This window comes from Vanessa tameamea, chromosome 20 (genome assembly GCF_037043105.1).
Source record: "Vanessa tameamea isolate UH-Manoa-2023 chromosome 20, ilVanTame1 primary haplotype, whole genome shotgun sequence".
NCBI classification, from domain to species: domain Eukaryota; kingdom Metazoa; phylum Arthropoda; class Insecta; order Lepidoptera; family Nymphalidae; genus Vanessa; species Vanessa tameamea.
This window is the reverse complement of record NC_087328.1, coordinates 6,053,808-6,076,644: the sequence shown is the minus strand read 5'-3', so window position 1 is coordinate 6,076,644 and position 22,837 is coordinate 6,053,808. Positions and strand designations below refer to the sequence as shown.

Below are 22,837 nucleotides of genomic sequence, written 5' to 3'. Positions count from 1 at the left end.
AAAACAATTTATTTTGGTTGATATTTTATTAAACGAGTATAATCCCAAAATATATAGTTGCCTATGTGAGAGTGTATTATACTTTACGAATGCTCTACTCTTGTGGTATAATATCATTAACGGGTGCGCCAGCGCGGATAGCTTTCTCGCGTTTCGAATTAAATGTGGGAAAAGGGCAAAGATTGGTAAATCGCTCCCTTGATATGCAAACTAATGACCAATCAATATCTAACTATGTTCTTACGAGTTGTGATAAGTAAATACACGAACCATCCTTAATACATTAATTACTGAATTAATGATCGGCCGTGAATTTACATGCACGGAATTCACAATAATCATTACTTACATAGATAAAAGGATCAATTGCAAATAAACTAAAACCAATTATAGCCGTCTCCGCGATACAAGTACATTATCGATAAGAGAAATAAAAATAATACTACAAACCACTAATTTAATGTTAACCCTTAACAAGTAATAACATTAATAAATTTAAGAAAATATTGATCATAATCCATATTCCCTTTCTTTAATTTAAGACGTACGTACTACATAATATAATCAGTATGGTATATAACAGCACTGCTTGCTCTCAGATTGGTTGTAATATATTCAAAGATTATAAAACGAACACACCAAAATCAATTTGTTGACGTCCAAACTGCCATGTTGAAAAACGTTAACCAGAGTTCGCTATTTGAACTGCCCCGGGGTGGCCGTTAATAACTATACGGTTGCAACAGCTAGCTGCGCGGACGCATCAGACTCGCTCGTAAAATTACGAAACACGTAAACAGAAATAAACCGGAGCAACAAAGGGCTACGCGGCTAGGCTGAAATAGGGCGGACTGCTTCCTAGTCAGAACGATCGACTAAATTTAGCTACGGAACCATTGGACTGTTTGGGCGGGTCGTGTATTCGAACGACGCTTCCGTGAACATCTTGCGATATGAACTCATTATTAAATCGTGTCTGGCTCATGCGATTTTAAAATGTTGTTTTCACTACGTTCGTCAGAAGTTAATAAGCACGTGAGATAAGATATTTATTTCTTATAATTATGTACATTAGTTAGTACTTACTATTAAACTAACGTGTAGAAAATTATTACACGATGACTAATGAAATGAAAGTGAGATAAATGAGTTTGAATTCGTTAATCTTATAAGTAATCATTAAAGTTTTATTTTAACTTTTAGATAAAAATGAAAAGATTCAAAAACACACGCGAATGCTTTTATTCTCTTTCCTTTACAATAACGACCTACAAATATTTATGTTATAATAAATCAAAGTTGCACTTGACCGTATTATATTTTTAAAACCATTCGAACATCCGGAATTTCATTTTTTCAACTAGCATGTAATGTTTATTTAAATGAAGCAATATTATAAAATAAAGTTCGTAATAAACTATATGAAAAGTAAATAAAATCATGAAACAGAGTAATGATCAATGCGTACATACCTTTGCCCAGACCATAAACACCCGAAGTCTAAATGAAATGCGCGATTTTCAATGATGGTGTTTAATTTTTCACGTGTTGCCTAATTTATTTATTTGCACGAATTATACAGCGATAAACATAAAAAATACAAAGTCATTCGTTTTCAGGCAATCATAAATTAAACAGATACTATAAAAAAATATAAATAAATATATAGTATTTTTACAACAAAAAGCAAATACACAGGTATTTAAAAATAATTTTAACAAAAATGAATGTATTTTTAATTATCGAATGAAAACGAATGAGACATACTCGTTATAAGAGATTGGGAATAAATGAAAAAAAAAATTTCGTTATCAGTATGATCGTGATAAAATAAGCATATGTCTGAAGAAACATGTATGTTCCAACACAAATTCTGACACATGTAAGTCTTATATGATTCTCTTTAATAGAACTCACAGGATGTCTAGTCATGGTGCATTAACCTTACTTTCATCTTAACATAGTTAACGACAACCTATATTTCTTTTAAAAAACGATCGTAATATATTTAATAAAAAATTGTAATATCTTTTACAAAAATATTAAGACCGAATTAAATATAAACCTTACCAATCCCTCCGAACATTTCAACTCAAGCAAAATGCACTATTTCATGATACATCATTAGAAACGAGAAAATATAATTTATTACTCATGAGTTATGCGTGTCTATTAGAACGATTAGAATAATTTATTGGTGTTAGATTGTACCTTTGATACTCACTAGTAACTAGCAATGCGTCCCGTGGAGCTTGCGTATGCTAAATATCACCTTAAGGAATTTCTGCAAGAATTGAGGAAACCTATATTCAAGATCTTAATCTACAGGCATGTATTAATACTAAAAAGGATTGTTAATACTTTCCAAATATACTCTCCCAATAAAATGTATTTATGATAACCTAAAAATAAGAAAACAACTAAATACCTTTGTTGTCTTATGTTAACGAAATGTAAAAAATCATACATAGATCTTCAAGATATCGTCAGATGTAAATATGTAGAGAAAGCAAATGTAAATTAATGTAAATAAGGTAAAACCAAACTATTTAGATACTTTAAATAATGCATACAAACCCCATATGAATTTCATATTTTTATAGTAAAAAAATCATAAATGCTTTTAAATTTAAGACCTAATATTGAAATATTTCTTCTAAAAATTATACAGACTATAAGTTTATAATAATTCTAGTCAGATTGTAGAGAGCATTCAATTTGCAATAAAATGCGTAATATTTTGTTAGATTATATTCTTTTAGGTTGCTTTAGATTAGTAATATAATAACCCCAAATTGGGCCGTTATTTTAAAAGTAAAATATAATATATAATTTAAAATATATAACTTAAATTAAAATGTAATATATAATTTTGTCTAATTTCTTCGTCTTTTTTTTTCGTATTTTCAATTATCTGGTAACATAAATATTATATGTACGCATTCATAAAGTTAAATGACCTTCTGTTAATAGGACCAAAGTATTGAGAAGAGAATTTCCATGATGCGTCTTCAATTTAGCAAAACTGAAGCGATGTTTTCAATAAATCAATACGGGTCGTTGCAAGGCAGGCCCCTATTCGCACGCCGGAGATGCATAGATTGCTATGATTTGTGGCCGGTAGCCCGTTAGCTTTTGTAACATCCACTTGTGTATGCCTCTCTTTATAAATAATATTATTACTCTATAATATTTATGCTCGACCTCATTATAAACGTTTGAATAAATTTCTCTAATTGAAATGATATATTATAAAGAACTGGTGTATGTAGAAACAAGCAATTCATACGTAATTTATTAAATTCTTATTATATACCAACATTTAATTTTATAGAAGAAACCGAATTATTAATGATGGCAACATAGTTTAGTTTATACGTTGGTTCAACGACCCTTTCTGCGCATTGTTCCGCGAATGAGTCTGGATGGAAATACGAAATCATGGAATACTACTAATCTAGATTGGTCCATATCCTTAAGAGAAAAAATTTAAATGTAATTATATTTCAAATATTATAAATATCGAATCGTATGGCATTGACAATTTTAAACCCCATAACTAACATTTTACATAAAGGTAATTTTTTACAACCAAACCCTATGACCAAACCTACTGCGTCTGTATGACCGTTTTACAAGGCTGTAGGACCGTTATAACTAACTATTAGTTTCACATAATAGCTGTAACTATAGTTGCTATAATATAAATAATAATAACAATTAATTCAAAAGGCATGATTCCGTGAGGTGCGAGCGTACGATTCGTCTCTGCTGATTTTTACGGTATTGTTTTTTAACACTTAATATAACACGCTACTACCCGTGGGATCTCAGTTGTTATGAGACTAAATCCATTAGTAACAATGGCGGACATTATAACTGATACCTACCGCAGAAGTTGTAGACACAAAATAACAGAACTAATCATAATTATCACAAATAAAACAAACATATGTGAGGACCGATTTAAGTCACGGTTTTTCTAAATGTTGAAAAGCAAACTGCGGATATTCCATTGCCTTATAATCCGATGGTACGACATTCGGACCCGACTGGAAAGATTTCAGATGTTGAACTAACAACAGGACGGGAAGAGTTAACACAACCAACATACAAACATCGAATTAAAAAAAAAATATATCGACTTAACCCATGGTTTGAACTGAGAACCTCTGATCAGATCGATATAGCTTTGTGAGCTATCCACTAGAGCACAAGTCCTTTGGAAAAAAATATACAATTCACAACAGAATCTTTTATAATTAAATTAAATAACAATCTTATAGATTTCCATCCAGTGAATCGAGTATCTACGAATACGAGATTTTGTCGAAATCTATTCGTAGCACAAACAATCGGACGCATCAAAGCCGTCATCTGAAGACGGGATGATATCCGATTGCTTATCTTGCAACATGCCTACATTGATACAAACAAATACTGATGTCTCTCTCTGTCTGTTGGTAATTTCACACTACTTTCACCTACATCTACTAAAATTACTGTCGTCGAGATCTTGTGTAAGATTTTATTCATTTTGGGTGTCTATTAAATTATCTAATGGACACAATTCGGTATCATAACTATGTAGGAACTTCTATAAGAAACGTTTTGAAAACGACATTCACTAAATAACACCTGGCCACCCCTGCCACCCGTGGGCGAAACCGCGGACAGAAATTAGTATACAATAATTATGGCTGGTATATAAACAGTCACAATATGAATTTATTCATTAAAGTAAATCAAATTAATATGTAAAAGATATAAATTTCCTATTAAAATATATTAAACTTTAGACTATTAATTCCACCCACTCTAAGGTTGACTGGAAGAGATCCCTTTTTAGGATAAGTCCGCCTTTGTACACTATTAATTGAAAATAGCATTATATATATATATTTATTTATTTATGTATAATCAGTTGTCAAGGTTTATGTGTAATGTAGTAAGTACGGATGTTTGTTACTCTTTCACGAAAAACTACTGAATTGATTTTAATGAAACTTTGCAATAATGTAGCTTATACATCGGAATAATACTTAGACTATAATGTATAAATATATTGTTTGAATAATACCTGACCACCAACCCATAATACATAATAGAATAATACACTTCTCAAAATTTAATTAACGTTTAATTTTATTGTTATTACTGCAGTAAAATAAATTTAACAAAGTTTTTTTAATATTGCTATCTAAGTAATCCATCAATGTAAAAGTCATCCTGCCAATAGCTTTGATACGTCAAAATGTCAATAATTAATGTACACTATTATCTATCAGAAGTGTTATTAAAATGACACGGACACTCTATTTACGATAAATATATAGATAGTTAAGTTAATAACGGTAATTATACAATTTGAGTACACTCTGAAAGTGAAAATAATTTACCGTGTCTATAAATAACATTTTACGTTACGTGTAAATGTTTTCTATTTGATAATAATTGTTTTGTTTATTAGTAAAGATAATTTATCGACTGTGCAAGTAACTAGTCTATAGAGAGCCGTCTTTACGTGACAAAATAATATTGTATGAATACATTAATCTATAAACGATGTATGCTCATTCAGTAATAAGTTAAGCTATGTAATTTTCATGTGCGTAATTCGTATTTATAATTGACCAGCTGTGGCCGACTATGTAAAGAGCCGAGATGGCCCAGTGGTTAGAACGCGTGCATCTTAACCGATGATTTCGGGTTCAAACCCAGGCAGGCACCACTGAATTTACATGTGCTTAATTTGTTTATAATTCATCTCGTGCTCGGCGGTGAAGGAAAACATCGTGAGGAAACCTGCATGTGTCTAATTTCAACGAAATTCTGCCACATGTGTATTCCACCAACCCGCATTGGAGCAGCGTGGTGGAATATGATCCATACCTTCTCCTCAACGGGAGAGGAGGCCTTAGCCCAGCAGTGGGAAATTTACAGGCTGATTATGTTATATTATGTTATGGCCGACTGTAGGACTTTCATACAAACTTCCAATCCGCTTTTAGTAAAACAGGGTGGAGTTTCGTAAAATTCTATTCTTAGCGGATGTCTACACCCTATGAGGAACGTACCTGCCAAATTCCAAGTTTATAGGTGTTATAGTTTCTGAGATTTCGTGATTAATCAGTGTATTTCGCTTATATACATCGTGATCGTTACTAAAGAGTAATGGGAGTTACGTACTAATAAAGAATATAATATGATGTAAATCTAATTTTGCAACCTATATCACTTAGGAATTATTTAGCTCTCTACCGTTGTTTTTTTTTTAATTGGAACTATAGTTCCGAAAATTACTACTACATACAAACAAAAATTTGTTACCTTCTTATTCTTATCTTATACTCTTCATAAGATTTTGTTCAGACCCATCGGGTGAGAGGGTCGAATAAAACATCAATATATTAACACATAAAAAGTTATAGATATTATATATATACACATAATACAAAGGTATTGCTTTATTCCGGTTTGAAGGCTAAGAGCGAGTTGGTGAGCGAGTGTAATTATAGGCACAAGCGTGGTGTAAAGATTGATTGATGCTTCCAACATAGCCAGTGTATACAAACGAACATGACCACTTCTCATTGACTGGCCATACATGCTAATCTGCCTACACGTAACAAAATAAAGTTATAAATAATATTTGTTATTACATAACTAACATCATCATTATATGAAGCTCATTTATATTATATTGAAAATAAATGCTAAATTATATTTAATAAATAATAGGCTTACTCGTACATCTTGCATAACTGTTATCTCACAGGAACATCGACCGGAACATTAATAAAACAACGCATAATCTATCAATCTATCAACTAATCAACTGTGCAATTGGATTGAAGAATAGTCCATTGCCCTAAGTGATCTCTGCACAATCAGGACTCGCTAGGAATCAGTACAATAAAGTGGATTTAGTGATATGCCATTAATTCAAAAACCGATTCCTATAAAACCGTCTTCGCTAACCATTTAAATAATCTCTAAGGCTGTGACTGTCGTTTAAATCCATCTCAGAGCAATAAATGTTCGCAGAAAGGAATTAGGATCGCATGCAATTTAAACTATGAGACGTCTATAAATAAGCCGCATAGAGAAATGGCAAAGTTTTTCAATACAATATTTTTACTTTCTAAAACTTCTGAAATGTCAATCCATGTCCTATATCTTTTAATAAGCACATTTAATTATGTCAATGTACTGATTCCTTTAAATAAATCATGCAAAATATAATAAATCATATAAAATATATAATTATATAATTCTTATTATATATAACGTAAAAACTATACACAGATAGTATTTTTACATTGTTAATTATATTGTGTATACCAGTTTGTCTCTGGAGCATATTTCTTTCAGAAGATGTTTTGCTTTTTAATTTCGTTCTCTTTTAATATGTCTTTATATAATGAAATGGCTACTAAAACTCATATGAAAAACTTAAATAAAACCGGCCAAAAACCAGCGAAAGAATCTCAGTTTTTTTTGTAATTGTTTATTTTTTTTAAAATGATAAACAAATTGCAGGAGGCGACCTTTTATTCCCAGGGCGTGCTTTCATCCATGAACTCACTAATTAGTATAATAACCTAGCGCACACAAATGTTTCTGTTTATTTTTTTAAAGTATCAACAGAGGCAGATTGTTTGAATGGTATCTTGTAAAACCATTGCCCCACAAAAGAGTTACTGACTCTATGCAGTCGAGTAACAAGAGTAATAAATTTGTGTTTGTTCCTTGTACCAATTTTACAAATTTAATATTTTTTTATGCTGTCATCATGTTTTGTTAGACCTCAGGTTGTTGGCGCAAACATTGTATTCTTTATGAACTTATAAAGTATTTTGTAAGATATAATAATATGTAACATAAATTATATACCATTAAGGGGAGTTTCTTTATCAACTTCATCAACGGTTGAAAACGAATCTCCAAACTATACGTCTAACAGTTATAAATTACCATTTTAATAGATTTATTGCTTCTACATTGATAATCTCTGTTATCAATTTCATTATAATTTTTAATGTATCTTTATCAAGTGCCATCTTTTATAACATGTAAATATACATTTGTAAAACACATAGGAACTAAAGTCATTAATTATGTACGACAGCTTTATCGACGATCGTTTCAGCCATCAATTTCAAATTATTATTAAAAAACATCCAAGCACAGGATCCTTTAATATCTATAGTACGAAATTTATATTTAATTACAAATTTACTATTTTCTTCTGTTCTTTTTAATGGTGATTGCTAGTGCTTTTTATTTTCGAAGAGCTTGCAACACTGACGTCTGGAATTTTTTGTTTCGCTTGAATAAATTGTAAGTTGTTATAGTGGACTCACAGAGGAGTGCATAATAACGTGATTACTTCTTATTATTTTAATTATTATTCTGTTATTGTTGCGCTAGTAAATTGCCTAATTAAGTATAATACTTCTCAACCCGTATCTTGGATATTACAAAATTACACTTACGACAGCTACTATTCTGCATTCTAATTGCGGATCACTTAAGTCTCAACAAAATGCATAGTTTATCACTCCATTATAATATAAATAATAAAACCTTTGACGCAGCATCTGTCTATCTTTATAAAGAAGTCCAAAGAAATCATCCTCGAATAATTAAATGTAAGTACGTAATTTTGTTACAATACTTTTCAGATTTAATTACTATTACATTAAATAAAACAGGCAAAAACTAGATCCAAAGTGCGCAGGCTGTATAAAGTAAAATGATGCAAGAATAGGAGAATATGAGAGGAGAGGAATCAAAGGAATGTTTGTTATTACTTTAAATTTAAATTTTAAAGCAACATACCAAAACCCGCAATCCCCTTACACGTGGTCATAACCGCGTGCGAAAATTAATATATTATAAGATACATAGTCACCTGCTTTACAGAGAGTAATACATATCATGATGATGAAGTTTACTGCACATTCCAACGGAAAGAAGGTAAATACAAAATACCGTAAAAACCTATTTTTTTTTCTTTTTTACTATTACCTACTTTATAATAATAACCAATTTAATGGAAACATGTAAATGGAAAAAAAATTCTATATATATATAGAATAATAGATACATTAGTAGAAAAGTGTAAGATCCAAAAGAGAGGGAGAATGTCCGTTAGCTGGTATAAAGCCTTATTTTTCTCATAAAGTTTCGAACTTTTTCCACGACGATGCTCGACTACAGGTCAATGAATACATACTTTATGCTATATGTACAAGTTTCGTACTAATTAAGTTATAAACTCATTCCACATGTTAGAATTCTGTAATGCGTACCTAAATTTGTAGCTTAGGTTAAGGCAACTGTTTAATGGACCGTCTAAGCACATATTGAATGTTTTTGTATAAAAAAAAAGTATAGAATAACTAGTTATGCACCGCTTACGCATAAAGGAAAATCAGATTAACGTGCAGACTTTAATAAAACATCAAATAAAAAATTTTTATTTTTGTATTATTTTAAGCACAGCTTAATTTGACTATTTTTCACAACACGAAAAAATTAACTTTAGGAGGTTCCGATGAGTTAAAACAATTGTAGAAAATCGTAAATTATATGAAACTTAAAAGGGCTCGTCATAACATAGAATTTTTACCTTTAAATCAAGATAATTTATTATATTTTTCTCTGAGTATAACAGAAACAATCATATGAAATTCTGTAATAATTAATTTTTATGTATCACATATCATAAAGTTTAACCTAAATATAAAGAAAAGCTTGAGGTCCTTAAAACGAAAGCAATAGTTTAGTACAATAAATAAACAATAGTGAGTTTTTGTTTGTTTGTGTTTTTAAACCTTTGATTAAATAAATATTCTCATCACAAGACTAAGTAAATACGAGATATCGTTAAGTTTGTCTCAATAAATTTTCTGTTCTTGCTATGTGAACGTCACCCATACATCAATGTATTATTTCGCTAAAATCGTGACGTCACGCACAAGAAACTGCGTTGGACACTTCAGGGGACCGTAAAATATCCCGCGAGGCTTTTCCACCACAATTTATGTACCAAGAATATATGTTTTACATTCGTTTATCGTACAATGCGTAAACATTTCGAATGTAAATTACGAGAACTGGTTCATATTATTCATTGCATACAATCCAATAGTATACAGCACTTGGGTGCTTAATTCTTGGTAGGAGTGGGATCGCATTTGCCTTAAAGCGATGGTATATTTTGTGCAGCAAATATTCCTAGCAAGTCACGAGTGACAATATTACAGGCGTATATGTAATACGGGCGGTTAAAGTCGTTACAACTCATTTCCACATTATATCATCGACAGTGCACGTATAAACGTCAACAAAATGCAATTTATATACGCATTATCGAATCCATTCGTGTTAAACTTTAGAATTATTATAGAATATTAATTTTTTAATTTATTAAACAATATATATTTTCAATATACCTACATGTTATACGAAAACAATTTCGTATAATATGTAAGTATATAGCATAAAACAAACGCTTTTCGAGTTCCCTTTTTTAAAATCTAGGCTCAATTTGGTACTTGCCCATTTTTTAAATAATTTGAAAAAACTGTAGTAAATTACATACATAGTTATTTAATTTGATGGTAGTGACGAAATTTAACATTTTGTAATAAAGTGTATTTTCATGATAACATGGCTTACGTTGACTTAACAAAAACATACAGTTTACGCACACAGTAAATTAATATGCTAATGAACGTTAACCAAAACGCCTGGGACAGCTTATATCTTTTATGCACATGTTTCTTTTATAAATAAATATCACTTTAAGTTTAAATTAATGCGATGAAATAAATCTTAATCCATACTTCCATACCTAATATTATAAATGCAAAAGTCTGTCTGTCTGTCTCTCTTCCACGCCAAAACTACTGGACCGATTTAAATGAACTTTGGTTCACAAATAGTCTAGAGCCTGAAAAAGGACATAGGCTACTCTTTATTTGGAAAAAAGTGCTGTAAAGGGTTGAAAAGGGGGATGAAAGGTTGTAAGTTGTTGAAAGTAGTGTCATTTTTAAAACTAGAAGCATAAAACTTATATTTTAGGCTGTACGCTTATAAACTAACATATCATGACACCTACCATGGAGCGAATTTTGGAAATTCTACCCCTAAAGGGGTGAAATAAGGGTTGAAAGTTTTTATGGAAGTCATCATTTTTTAAGCTAAAAATATGAAACTTTATTTTTGGAGTACGTATTAAAAATGATTAAATACTTATTAAAGTGTTATTAGATATTCTACCTCTAAGGGGTTTTATTGGGGTGGACATTTCTTATATAGATTAGTCTAGAAGTCCGTAATTTTTTATGTTAAAAACATGATACTTTCTTATTGGGATACTGATTAAAAGTGAGTAGATCCGTATTTTTTTCAGCGTTTCTGCATATTCAACCTATAAGGTTTTTAATATAGGTTAATCTGGATGTCCGTCATTTTTGAAGTTAGAAGCATGAAACTTTATTTTTGTGCCACTGATTAAAAATGAGTTGATACGTATTTAAGCATTTCTGAATATTCTACCCTAAGGGCTGAAATACACACCAATGTCGTATACAAAGAGGTCTTACATTAACGTAAAGTTTTAAGTTAATTTGTAAATATATCCATTTTCTACGCGAGCAAAGCCGCGGGTAACAGCTAGTTTTGTCTATATTTATTTCTCATACAGTATTATTAATCCTTATCAAAATAAATATCACATTAGTCGTTTTGTGTAAATAAAATCGCTACTTTACATTTTTTAGCTTGGTTCGAGAGTTATTGCAATGCTATTTGAATAAACATATGAAAAAAGACGTGGGAGGAACCTCGTGAAACTAAATAAAACCCCGTTAAATAAAAAAAAAACTAGCTTTTGACATCAGTGTTAATAAAATAAAATAAAAACAAATAACGTGAGATATCATAACTTTTTGAAAAATTACCATCCGATATGTAGATATTTAATTAGTAAATGGTCTCCTTCTCCCGCAATCATAGGCATTAGAACATGTATAAGCCACTAACATACGCCACCAGCCATGAAATCTGAAATGTTACATCCCTAGTGCCTGTCACACTGACAGCCTTCAAACTAGAACACAGCTATAGAGAAATGTTTAACAGTAGAATAATTGATGACTGAGCGTTATTAATCCAGGCACATTGCGCAAAGTCTAAACTCTGGGACCACGTAAATTTTCTATTCAAGCAATGCTTTAATATAAAAAAAAAATATCTTTTACTGTATAAAAAAATCTAGAAACAGAAAGAATGCGATTAGGGAAACGCCTTCCGTTTAAAAATAAATAATCACATTAGCACATATCTCCCGTAATGAACGACCGCATCGGCCATTAGATATCGCCAGAAGCAATTGACTTTTACTCTCCACAATTAATGGTTGTTTTTAATCGTACAGGAAGGGTTTATTCAATTAACTGACCTGGAAGCTGATACACTCGAGATAAGCAATGAGTCATTAAATAATTACCGAAAAGACTGATTCAAATGATTGTTAAATGGGAACGAAGTATAAGTTTTTATTGAGGAAATTAAAATTATGAATTACCTATATGTTATTTAATTTCATTAGTGATACAACAATAATAGTTCGGTAAACTCAAAGTGCTAAACCATAAAATCTTCATTGTCTATATTTATATTATAAAGCTGAAATGTTATTATGCTCTAACTTGCTAATCAAATTTAAAAAAAAAAAAACAGCTCTATATACGAGTAGATATTTTATTGAAAAATGTTATAGACTATTCATGATAAAGGCTTTAGCCATAACCATCAATAAAGCTATTTAGAGGTACGCAAGCACTCGTCATTTGTTTGATAAAAATGTAACGCGGCTGTTATTTTTTAACAAAATTCATATCACAAGTGATATGTTTGTTTCTCTTTTGACACAGATATTATTAAGTTTTATATGCATGTAAAAAGTTCTGATACATGACCCAAATACATAATTATTTGAAAAGCAGGTCGGGATCACAATCGCTCTGTAACAATGTACGTCGGCGCAACTCATCAATCACGACATTATTTATTCTATCGATCGTTTGGCATCGTTTGGCCATAAATAAGGACGTGCCAGCCGGAGACGGGACGGTATGATCATTTCGTGTTCATTTGGGTTACGCGGTCTTACAATGTCATATATACCTACTTCATGCCAAACATCGTTGTTTTTTGTAAATTCTCAAAGGATTTCAGAATTGCTATATTATGGGATAATTATTCTAACATGATGTTCTACAGTAAAGCCTCAAGCCTTTTTCTAACATGATGTTCTACTTCTCAAGCGTTAAAAATACTCATGCATGGTGCTAGGCTTTATGTAAGCCCTTTGTTTTTATTACTGTTGTGTTCCGATTTGAAGAATTAGGTACAACTAATTACATCTTAGTTTTAGTATTGGCAATGTAAAGAATAATTAAAAAAAAATTACGGTACCAATGTCTATTAGAGGTGGTGATCACATACCATCAGGTAACCCATTTGCCCGACTCAAGTGACCATTTAACTGACAATTGGGGCATAGTATAAAATTAATTCAAAAAAATATCATAATACTACACATCCAAATTCGAATTAAAACCAAATGAAACTAAAGTAATATTTCACTTGCAAACATAAACAAGTTGCTCCTCATTTCAGGAAAACCGCCTTTGGCTAAAAGCCAAAATTAACGCCTTCGTTCGCTTTCCCATTTGCAACACAAAGCGATCACACAACAATGTGCAATATCCTGAACTAGATACGTTAGAACGTTTGAACAAAATAAAAGTAGCGTTGTTTTAGAACTTGCATATCCTCTTCAAAATAGTTTTAATATAGAAATATCATTATAATCCCTAATTTCGTATACACTTATAATTGAGCACAATCCTACAAAAATAAAAATGAAACTATTTATAGGATTTAGGAAAAACTAACTTTCATCCACCAATTTCCAGTGACTAATTTGACATTTCTCTCGTTCAAAATTTTAATGCCAATATTATCATTATAGATAAATCATATTATCCGAATACTTCATACTCATACCAATACTATCGGACTTACCCTCTTTCAACGAGCTTTGCACATGTATTGACCGAGGAGTTTTCAAAATCTACCGTTGTGACCAAGTGATCGAAGCTTTCCAGCTCCGGCGATGATGATGGGGCTCTATACGAAAAAAAGGATTCGTGGCTCAGGTAAATGATATAAAAGAAACATTATTTTTCAACTAAATAAAAAAAAACTTAATCTTAAATTAAATTGTTTCACTCGACTCAACATTGCACTAATTTTCTAAATTATAAACAAACAAAACATTAAATTTTTTGATACAATTTACTATTATAATCCTAGTCCGAATCCTAGTCGATTCTTAAATAATACTCGTGGCTACTGTTCCATAAATATGTCTTTATAATAATTGAAATGTCATTGCACGTAACAGAAAACGAGAAAATGAAAAGTCGCTTGACCAGAACGGATAAACTAGAGGCACAAATCAATTACTAGCAATCATTTGCTAATGGCCGCCACGTCAGCGGCTGCGGGCAATAGTCACGGCTCCTTCAAACCTCTATTTTGTAAAGGTCCTTATACTTTAAAATAACTTGAAGTAGTGTTGCCCTTTTCAAATTATAATTTGTTACACATCAAAAACTTTGACATAAAAACAAAAACATATACTGTGATTATTTAAATAATATTAAAAATATAATAAATAAAAATAATCTCATATAATAAAAAATCAATAAATGAGTACCAATATTTTTCCAACTTTTAACTTTACACACGGAAAGTGAAATTACGGTATCAAAGATATTTGTGTATGCAGTCTCCTATGATATTATAGATCATTAGCGCAAGTGAAACTTAGCCATTTCCCGCTTGAAGCTACTGTCAGCCAAGCGAGACCCGTGAAAATCATTCTACTCTCTCGCGTCAAATGCCTTGTCATTTATTTTCTATCAACCATACAAATTTAATCATAATAAAAAATAATTATTTATAAATATTTTTAATGAAATATATATTAATGTATTTATTAATATGATTACCCTCGATTATAATTAATTTTATTAATAAAAAAAATGAAGTTGTTAATTGATATTAATTAATTAATATTAAAGATCTTAAGTAATACTGAATAAAAATCGCAAGAGGAATAATTTTAAAAGATTTACTTTATTTTTCTGAGATCTGAGAGGTCACAGTCAATGGAATAATTTGTATTTATAATTCATCTCATGTTCGACGGTAGAGAAAAATTCCGCAAGAAAAACTTAATGTATTTGATGAAATACTGCTAGATGTTTATCTACCAATCTGAAGAGGATGAGATGAATAGAGTGTGGGCAATAAGCTCCAAAACTTATAATGAGTTCCAGCACATTAAGGTGTTGTTACTTTACTAGCCACACGCTAAGGTAACGTCCTAAATGTATTCATAGTTTACGTCTAACGTTTACGCCTATGAATTGTGCTCTTGTGATTTTACATTTTCCAAAAAAAAAAGTATATTTTAGTTTTTTAATAACGATACACATTTTATTTCTAATGTGCTTTTCGTCAACAGCATCAGCACCGTTTGGGGATTGAGATTTGATTCCATACAGGAAATCTATTGCATTTTTTTTACCGGTAAACATTAATTTTTCAATATCATCTAAATACTTTTGCAGATGATTCCTATTATATTGCTCAGTGTTATAGCTTTACCAAGACTGCGAATTATAAAACTTTAATATAGAATGGGTAGATACCCTATACATAAAAAACATAAACAGCCTGTAAATTTCCCACTGCTGGGCTAAGGCCTCCTCTCCCTTTGAGGAGAAGGTATGGAGCATATTCCACCACGCTGCTCCAATGCGGGTTGGTGGAATACACATGTGGCAGAATTTCGTTGAAATTAGACACATGCAGGTTTCCTCACGATGTTTTCCTTCACCGCCGAGCACGAGATGAATTATAAACACAAATTAAGCACATGAAAATTCAGTGGTGCCTGCCTGAGTTTGAACCCGAAATCATCGGTTAAGATGCACGCGTTAATTAACAATCAAATTAGGAACTAAGTTTAGTATCATGTGGTTAAATTGTACCTTGACCTATATGCCCATAGATAACAATTAACGCATTATCCAGTTCACAAAGTAGGTGTACAAAGGAAGAAACTGTATCTGTCGTAAAGAGCAAAAGGAAGCTGGATAGGTGTGAGAGAACTAGAATGTGACACCCATTACACTTCTTGTGATGGATGGCGTCTCATAACTTTCCTTATTAGTCATAATTCAACAAGAAGTTTGCTTTATTAAGGTCGCAATAAAATAATTATATCGTAAAAGCTTTACTAAGAGGATAAATTCTAGTGCAATACAATTTTCTTTATTAAAATAACATAATTCTAGCTATTTCTATATTCTAGTGCTTTTTTGTTCATTTATAATCTAATTTAAGCTTAGATGCATTTTTAATAAGTTATATTTGGAAATAAACTTTATTTATTAACGATTTAAGTAGACAACCTAAAAGCTATCACAGTATACTGCGCAATACAAGTAAGCTAATTTTATTTTCAATTTGCATGGTTACCTCAGAATCCATCATACTTGCGAGCAACTACCTAAAATAGCGTTTCTAGGGATTACTCGTAAATACTTGCTACATAATAGCAATGATCTTCCTAATTTAACTAATATTTCATAGTCTTAATAATCTAAATTATATAATAGACGAAACATGGCTGATCAGAATAACTTACCAGAAATTGAACATAATGCCCTTAAAGTAGACAGTAGAGATGTGGTTACATAAGATTAATACTACACTTAAGTCTTTGTAAAAAGCGAAGAATCTAAGTGATGACAATTGCTATAGCCAATTACATGTATTACGCTTTCACTGCGAACTAAATATAATGATTACTTAGAAGAATATTGAAAAGGACGGCTGCCAGATTATTTTGATCGGATCAATAATTACAAATAAATCCTATCTCTCTCAAAAATCTTCTGAACCATCTTAAAATTTACGTATAGCACTCATATGTTTACCAAAACAAACTTTAATATCTTTATATTGTGTAGAATTTAATTATTTTTACTTATTTTCGACCTTCATTCCAAAAATGTATGCATGAACCAAATGGTACCACGATTCCATATCTAAAATTTCCCCTGTTCTTAGTAAAAATAAAAGTAGGTGAATCAAAACTATTATATTTGTTTGCTTTTAAATTTAGGTCAAATTATGTATAGAAGAAAATAATATCGTAGATAAAGTGTTTAAGTAAAAGTAAAATTCGAATAAAATAAGAATGAGACTTCGTCGTCGTCAGAGATTTAATTTAAAACAAATAATTGGCATGTTTCATTCATTTAAAAAAACCAGAAACCAAAACCATGAAGATATCCACATAAATGATAACGTACATTAATTTTAATAATATTTCCATTGGCATTAACGACCTTTGAAACTCTAAAGCCATAGATTTCCACAAATTAAATATCTAAATTGCAGTTTTTTATTTCTGGGTTCAATGATCGACTAAAACTGAATTACTTTTCAATAAATAGTCAGTTATTAACATGTTTATCACAAACAGTGTCGTAGCTCTAAACTTTGTAATTACATCTTTATAAACCGTATTTGGTCATCAAATATCTTAAAATAACGAATTTACAATATTTACCAACATCAATACGTGAGAATGGGAGTAATTTCATACATTCTTAGTAGATTTGTAATGATAGTAGGAATTAAACAGGTAAATAGTTTAGAAATATTTGTTTGGATGAATATAACTCCTACATATGTTTTAACATAATTGTCTGTAACCATTGCACTCTCTTACTATCAAAACATTTACCGTAAAAAAATTATCACATGTAATTTTTAAATCTACAAGCAATACCCTCTTTAGATTCCTAAAAGCAATTTGTGTGCAGTTAAAAACATTTCGTAATTTATAACACACCCTACCAGTTTGTGAGTAAATAAAACCCCACAATCAACTGTACTCTCTAATTGACACTATCTCTTTTTATATAGCTCTCTATTGAGACCACTAATTAATAGATATCGTAACAGAGATGAAGCAAATGAACAATCACGATCCTTCAAAATAAGACAGCCTTTGTAACTGTAAGATAGGAATACACTGAACTAACAATACAATCGACAGAGTTATCGATTTGATAAGGTTTCTATTAAAAAAACTATCTTAATAGAACAATACTTTATTATGACAAGTTAATCATCTTGTTAGTTTTTTTTTTATATTTTACAATTATAAAAAAATATATATTCACATTTGATGTAATAATTAAAAACAACTATCTTCAATAAAATGTATGCGTTTTCAACTTAATAAAATAGCTATCGATTTCCCAGCAAAAGAAAGTCTGCGAAGACAAATGATACTGAAAGAAAAGGATTGATCCCTGTATTTTATAAATTCTTACGTCCATACATGTGCATTTCTAGCAAAAACTCGCTAAAGAAATAGAACCGAGGTACTAAATGGATTGACCGAGATATGTCACCAGGCAGAAAAGTGGTCAAGTGGCGACACCATATATGACATAGGGATGTCAGTGGGACATAACACAAGTGTCAAAACCTGGTTTCTAATTTATGGAAACTTAATAGAGATATTACACGCAAGCTATAAATACTAACACTCCTTGTATGTTTTATTTATATAGCATTTATCATATTCATATTTTAATGAAAGGTTATTATTATTTCGTAAACAAATTATATAATGTATGTCTTTGTAGCCTTGTATCCATAAAAACGTATTCGTCACGTCGAAATGATAAATAAAAATACAAACTTACTACGAAGTCTATTCAACACCTATATCCATAATAATAGTATTCAAATAACAATTTTAACCACAGAATCATTTAGCAGAACAATGTGACATTGAAACAGCCCATAATATTCTAGATACTGCGTCCAAAATACCAGGGCGGCAGACGAGTAGCGGAGCATGTAATAGCGCAGCTTCCGCGAGGGCGCGCCGCCATTGTCTACAGCGCGGCGTGCGTGACTGTCATAAGCGAGCTTTCGAACGTTTCATACTTTTGGAGGTATGAATATTTATGCGCTAATGAATGGTTATATTATTGAACTAAACCTGTTGCGGTACATTTGGTTGACGATTAAGTCAAATTATCACTCCAGAATGACAGTTGAATTCTGTTTTTTTGATACAAAATACTATATAATAATAAAAATATTTTGAATTTAATTTAAATAATTCCAGACCGTACCAGTCGAATGGCTTTATGCATAAAAGCCTGGGTACCACCCACTCTTTTGATAAAGGTACATACTAATATATTCCCGTGTCACGGATTATAGACATATAATTACCGGCATGAAGCACCAGCAGCATCTTAGATGCCTTGGTTAGCGACACATTGACAGTGTAAGTAGTGAATATATTTCAGGCAGTCACAGCTTCATAAAGCGGAAGTGGCCATATTAATCACGCAACCTATTCTGATTGAAGTTTTAAAAAATTTAGAGTCAAAATAATGATATTTAAAATAAACTTTTGTCAAAAAATAATTGAAACCAAATTATTTTAATTCAAGTTGCAGACGGCGTCTCTGCAATCTGTATTGTTTAGTTCCAGCCCTCGGACGCATAGCTGCGAGGCTTCCCCGAGAGTTATCCAGTTATATTCTGTCATGTCTGAGCTCTCAATAATCTCATTACGTAAAACTTACGGCGTAATTTATAAAGGAATTTCAATAAAATTTTGTAATTATTTTTAATAACAAATTTTACATCTGTATTTTTTACATACAAAAAACTGACATAACTAATACAAATTCATTCAAATATTCATAGACAGGAATGTGTAGGTTTCTTTTTTTTAACACGGACTCACACTCATCACGCCTCTATTTACGTTTATATGTTAAATAATGTTTATTTATGTAAAAGGAAAAGTCTGGAAATAAATGATCCAAAAAAAATATATAAGACAAAAAAAAGATTTAATTAAAGCAGAGAATCAATTTAATTAATTTATAAAGAAAATTATGTAATATTTATTAAAGTAACAATTATGGCAACAGATAATTGTACTGTCTAGAATTATAATACTCAATTGGAGCATATCATACGAGATGGTCTTATAAGGCAAAGTCAAGGATATTTGTAAAGCGAAAATCGCCTTCTAGCACACAATGTATAAATCTGATACAACCCACACGTGCAATTAGTGTCCGCATCGTGTACACTAAAGCTAGAATCTGCTAGACTCTGGCGCCATATATAACAGCTTTTGTCATTTAAATTACTACTGTAAAGCTCGAATAGTTCATAATATTTCTTTCAAATAAATAAATAATAATATGAGCATATCGGCATTTAAATACAATCATATAAATTTAATATTTTTAAATTAATTTTTTTTTTTTCATTGCCTATAACAGTTTTACAAACTTATATCAAATTATTATATATTAAGTTTTTATTTATACTTAATTTATAAATAGGAAGAATTCTGATTGGTGCGATTATGTAGATATCCATTCGAATATAGCAAATTGTTTTAATTTTCCTAAAATATATATACTTATATAAAAATATGTATATATATATTAAGTAGTGTAGGGATAACATTCTCTTTCTGTCAACTACTGTCCGAGACTGCAAGACTTATTTTTTTTTAAATCGAATAAGTCATGCGGTTATTTTAAGCTTAGTATGCTTAGTTTACTGTAGAAATTTATAATACAAGTTGATATTCGCATCAGTTTGCTATCCTATTTATAATTCATTCATTCGGAACCGGTGGTAGCCTTTCAGTATTGGTTATATACTCTGCGGCTTTACATTTTGAATGAATACTATATCATGACGATTTGGGTGCTTATAAGAAACTAGTTGAATACAGGATAACTTGATTGGATTGATTTAATATCGCAATTTCTCCAGGTCTGCTTGATATAGATGGATTGGACGGCACTTTTTGAGCTAAATTTATTATATATATACATTTAAAGTGAGTAGGAATCCATTGCCAAAACTTCAGGCTTTATTGAACATACTCTTTACTTACTTTGTTATGGAGCTTTTGGAGTCCTCCGGTAACCCAACGAATATGAGTGTAGATGACATTAGTAAAATACACTGGACACTTAATTTAACGAAAAATTTTAAAAAATACCGACAAGAAAAAAATTGTTCAAAAACTGTCACATCAAAATTTTTTAACAAATGTCAAATTAGTTAATAAAAATATGTTAGTTGATATCGCGTGCCAGTTTGGTCGGGTTTATAGGGCGAACTGTCGCCGCACATTTTATGTTTATGACAAAGGAGGATGTGGGCGAAATAAATGTAGGTGTTCGAGCTGGCCTCAAATGGTAGTTACCTCTGTTATTATTAAGAATTATGATTTCCCTTTGTTCGTAAATCTTGCTGCTGTTGCACAATTTTGCACGAATTCTAACGATTGAAATTTTTATTGGTAGATTGCTTCCACAAACAAAAAATGTTTTATGTATACAATTGAATAAGTGTAGTAATATTTAACCTCCTTGTTTTTATATCATTTTATAACTTATGTCATATGTCACTCTTAAGAACTATGTACTTTTATTATGTAGAATAAAACCGTCTATACGAGGTGTTATCTTATTACAATTTATTCTACATAATATTTTAATGTGTTTACAAGATGGATAAATACTTGAGACCTGATCGCTTAGATATTGATCCCTCCAATAGTTCTGCAGCGAAACATTGGGAACATTGGAAAAGGACATTCGAGAGTTTTCTATCGGCTTCTGATTTTTCTCACATGTCAGAAAAAGTACTGACTTCTTATAAAAAACTTGATTTACTTATAAATCATGTATCTTCTAATATATATACATACATCAGTGAATGTTCCACGTATGAAACAGCAATAGCTATATTGGATAAAATATTTATAAAACCCAAAAATATAATTTTTGCAAGACATGCTCTAGCAACAAGAAAACAACAAATTGAAGAGTCGATAGACAATTATTTACAGGCATTAAAACAATTAGCAAAAGACTGTGATTTTAAAAATGTTGATGCAGAAACAAATAGAAACGATAACATACGCGATGCATTTATTTCTGGAATACAATCTAATAAAATAAGACAACGTCTCCTTGAAAATTTAGACTTATCACTCGATGACGCTTACAATCAAGCCTTGTCTCTAGAGGGAGCAGAAATTAGTTCTCAGCAGTATAATATCAGCGTTAATGCTATTGAAAATAATAAATCTAGAGATAATAGTATGTTTGTACGACCAGAATCATCTGAATATGATAGTAGAAAAAGTTCTTCAGAAGCAACTAATTATAAACGGAAATGCTTTTTTTGTGGTGACCGTATTCATATTCGCAAAAATTGCCCTGCACTAGATGTAACTTGCCAAATGTGTGGTAAGAAAGGCCACTTTGCTAACGTTTGTCGCAGTAAAATATGTAATAATGCGGCAACAATTAAACAATTCGAATCATCTGCATGCATAGTAGCTGCTTCTCCAAGCTCGTTAAAAAAAGCAACGTTGCCTGCCTACATAAAGGGAATTCGAGCACACGCGTTAATTGATACTGGAAGCTCAGTGAGCTTTATTAATGATAATTTTTTTAAGCTTTGCGGATTAAAGAAATTGCCTAGTAATCAAACTATTTCTATGGCATCGACTAATTTCACATCACTAGTTGATGGAAAAACTATTGTATCAGCAAAAATAGGAAATCACGATTACGATGACTTAAATTTA

General features: G+C 30.8%; 1 protein-coding gene across 4 annotated transcripts in view; it reads right to left on the bottom strand.

The window, feature by feature from the left end:
• LOC113401570 (microtubule-associated protein Jupiter) overlaps positions 1-21,376 on the bottom strand; it is a 107,581-nt gene extending 86,205 nt beyond the window's left edge. For 2 of the 4 annotated variants that reach the window (XM_064217991.1, XM_064217992.1), the window contains exons 1-2: positions 21,128-21,364; positions 14,107-14,211 (exon numbers count right to left, since the gene is read on the bottom strand). In XM_064217991.1, the coding sequence (XP_064074061.1) occupies positions 14,107-14,211; positions 21,128-21,186 (164 nt within the window). In that variant the 5' untranslated portion in view covers positions 21,187-21,364. Of the gene's footprint in view, positions 1-14,106; positions 14,212-21,127 lie in introns of all 4 variants that reach the window. The other 2 variants (XM_064217995.1, XM_064217994.1) reach the window with 2 other exon arrangements.
• Positions 21,377-22,837: the final 1,461 nt, after the last annotated feature.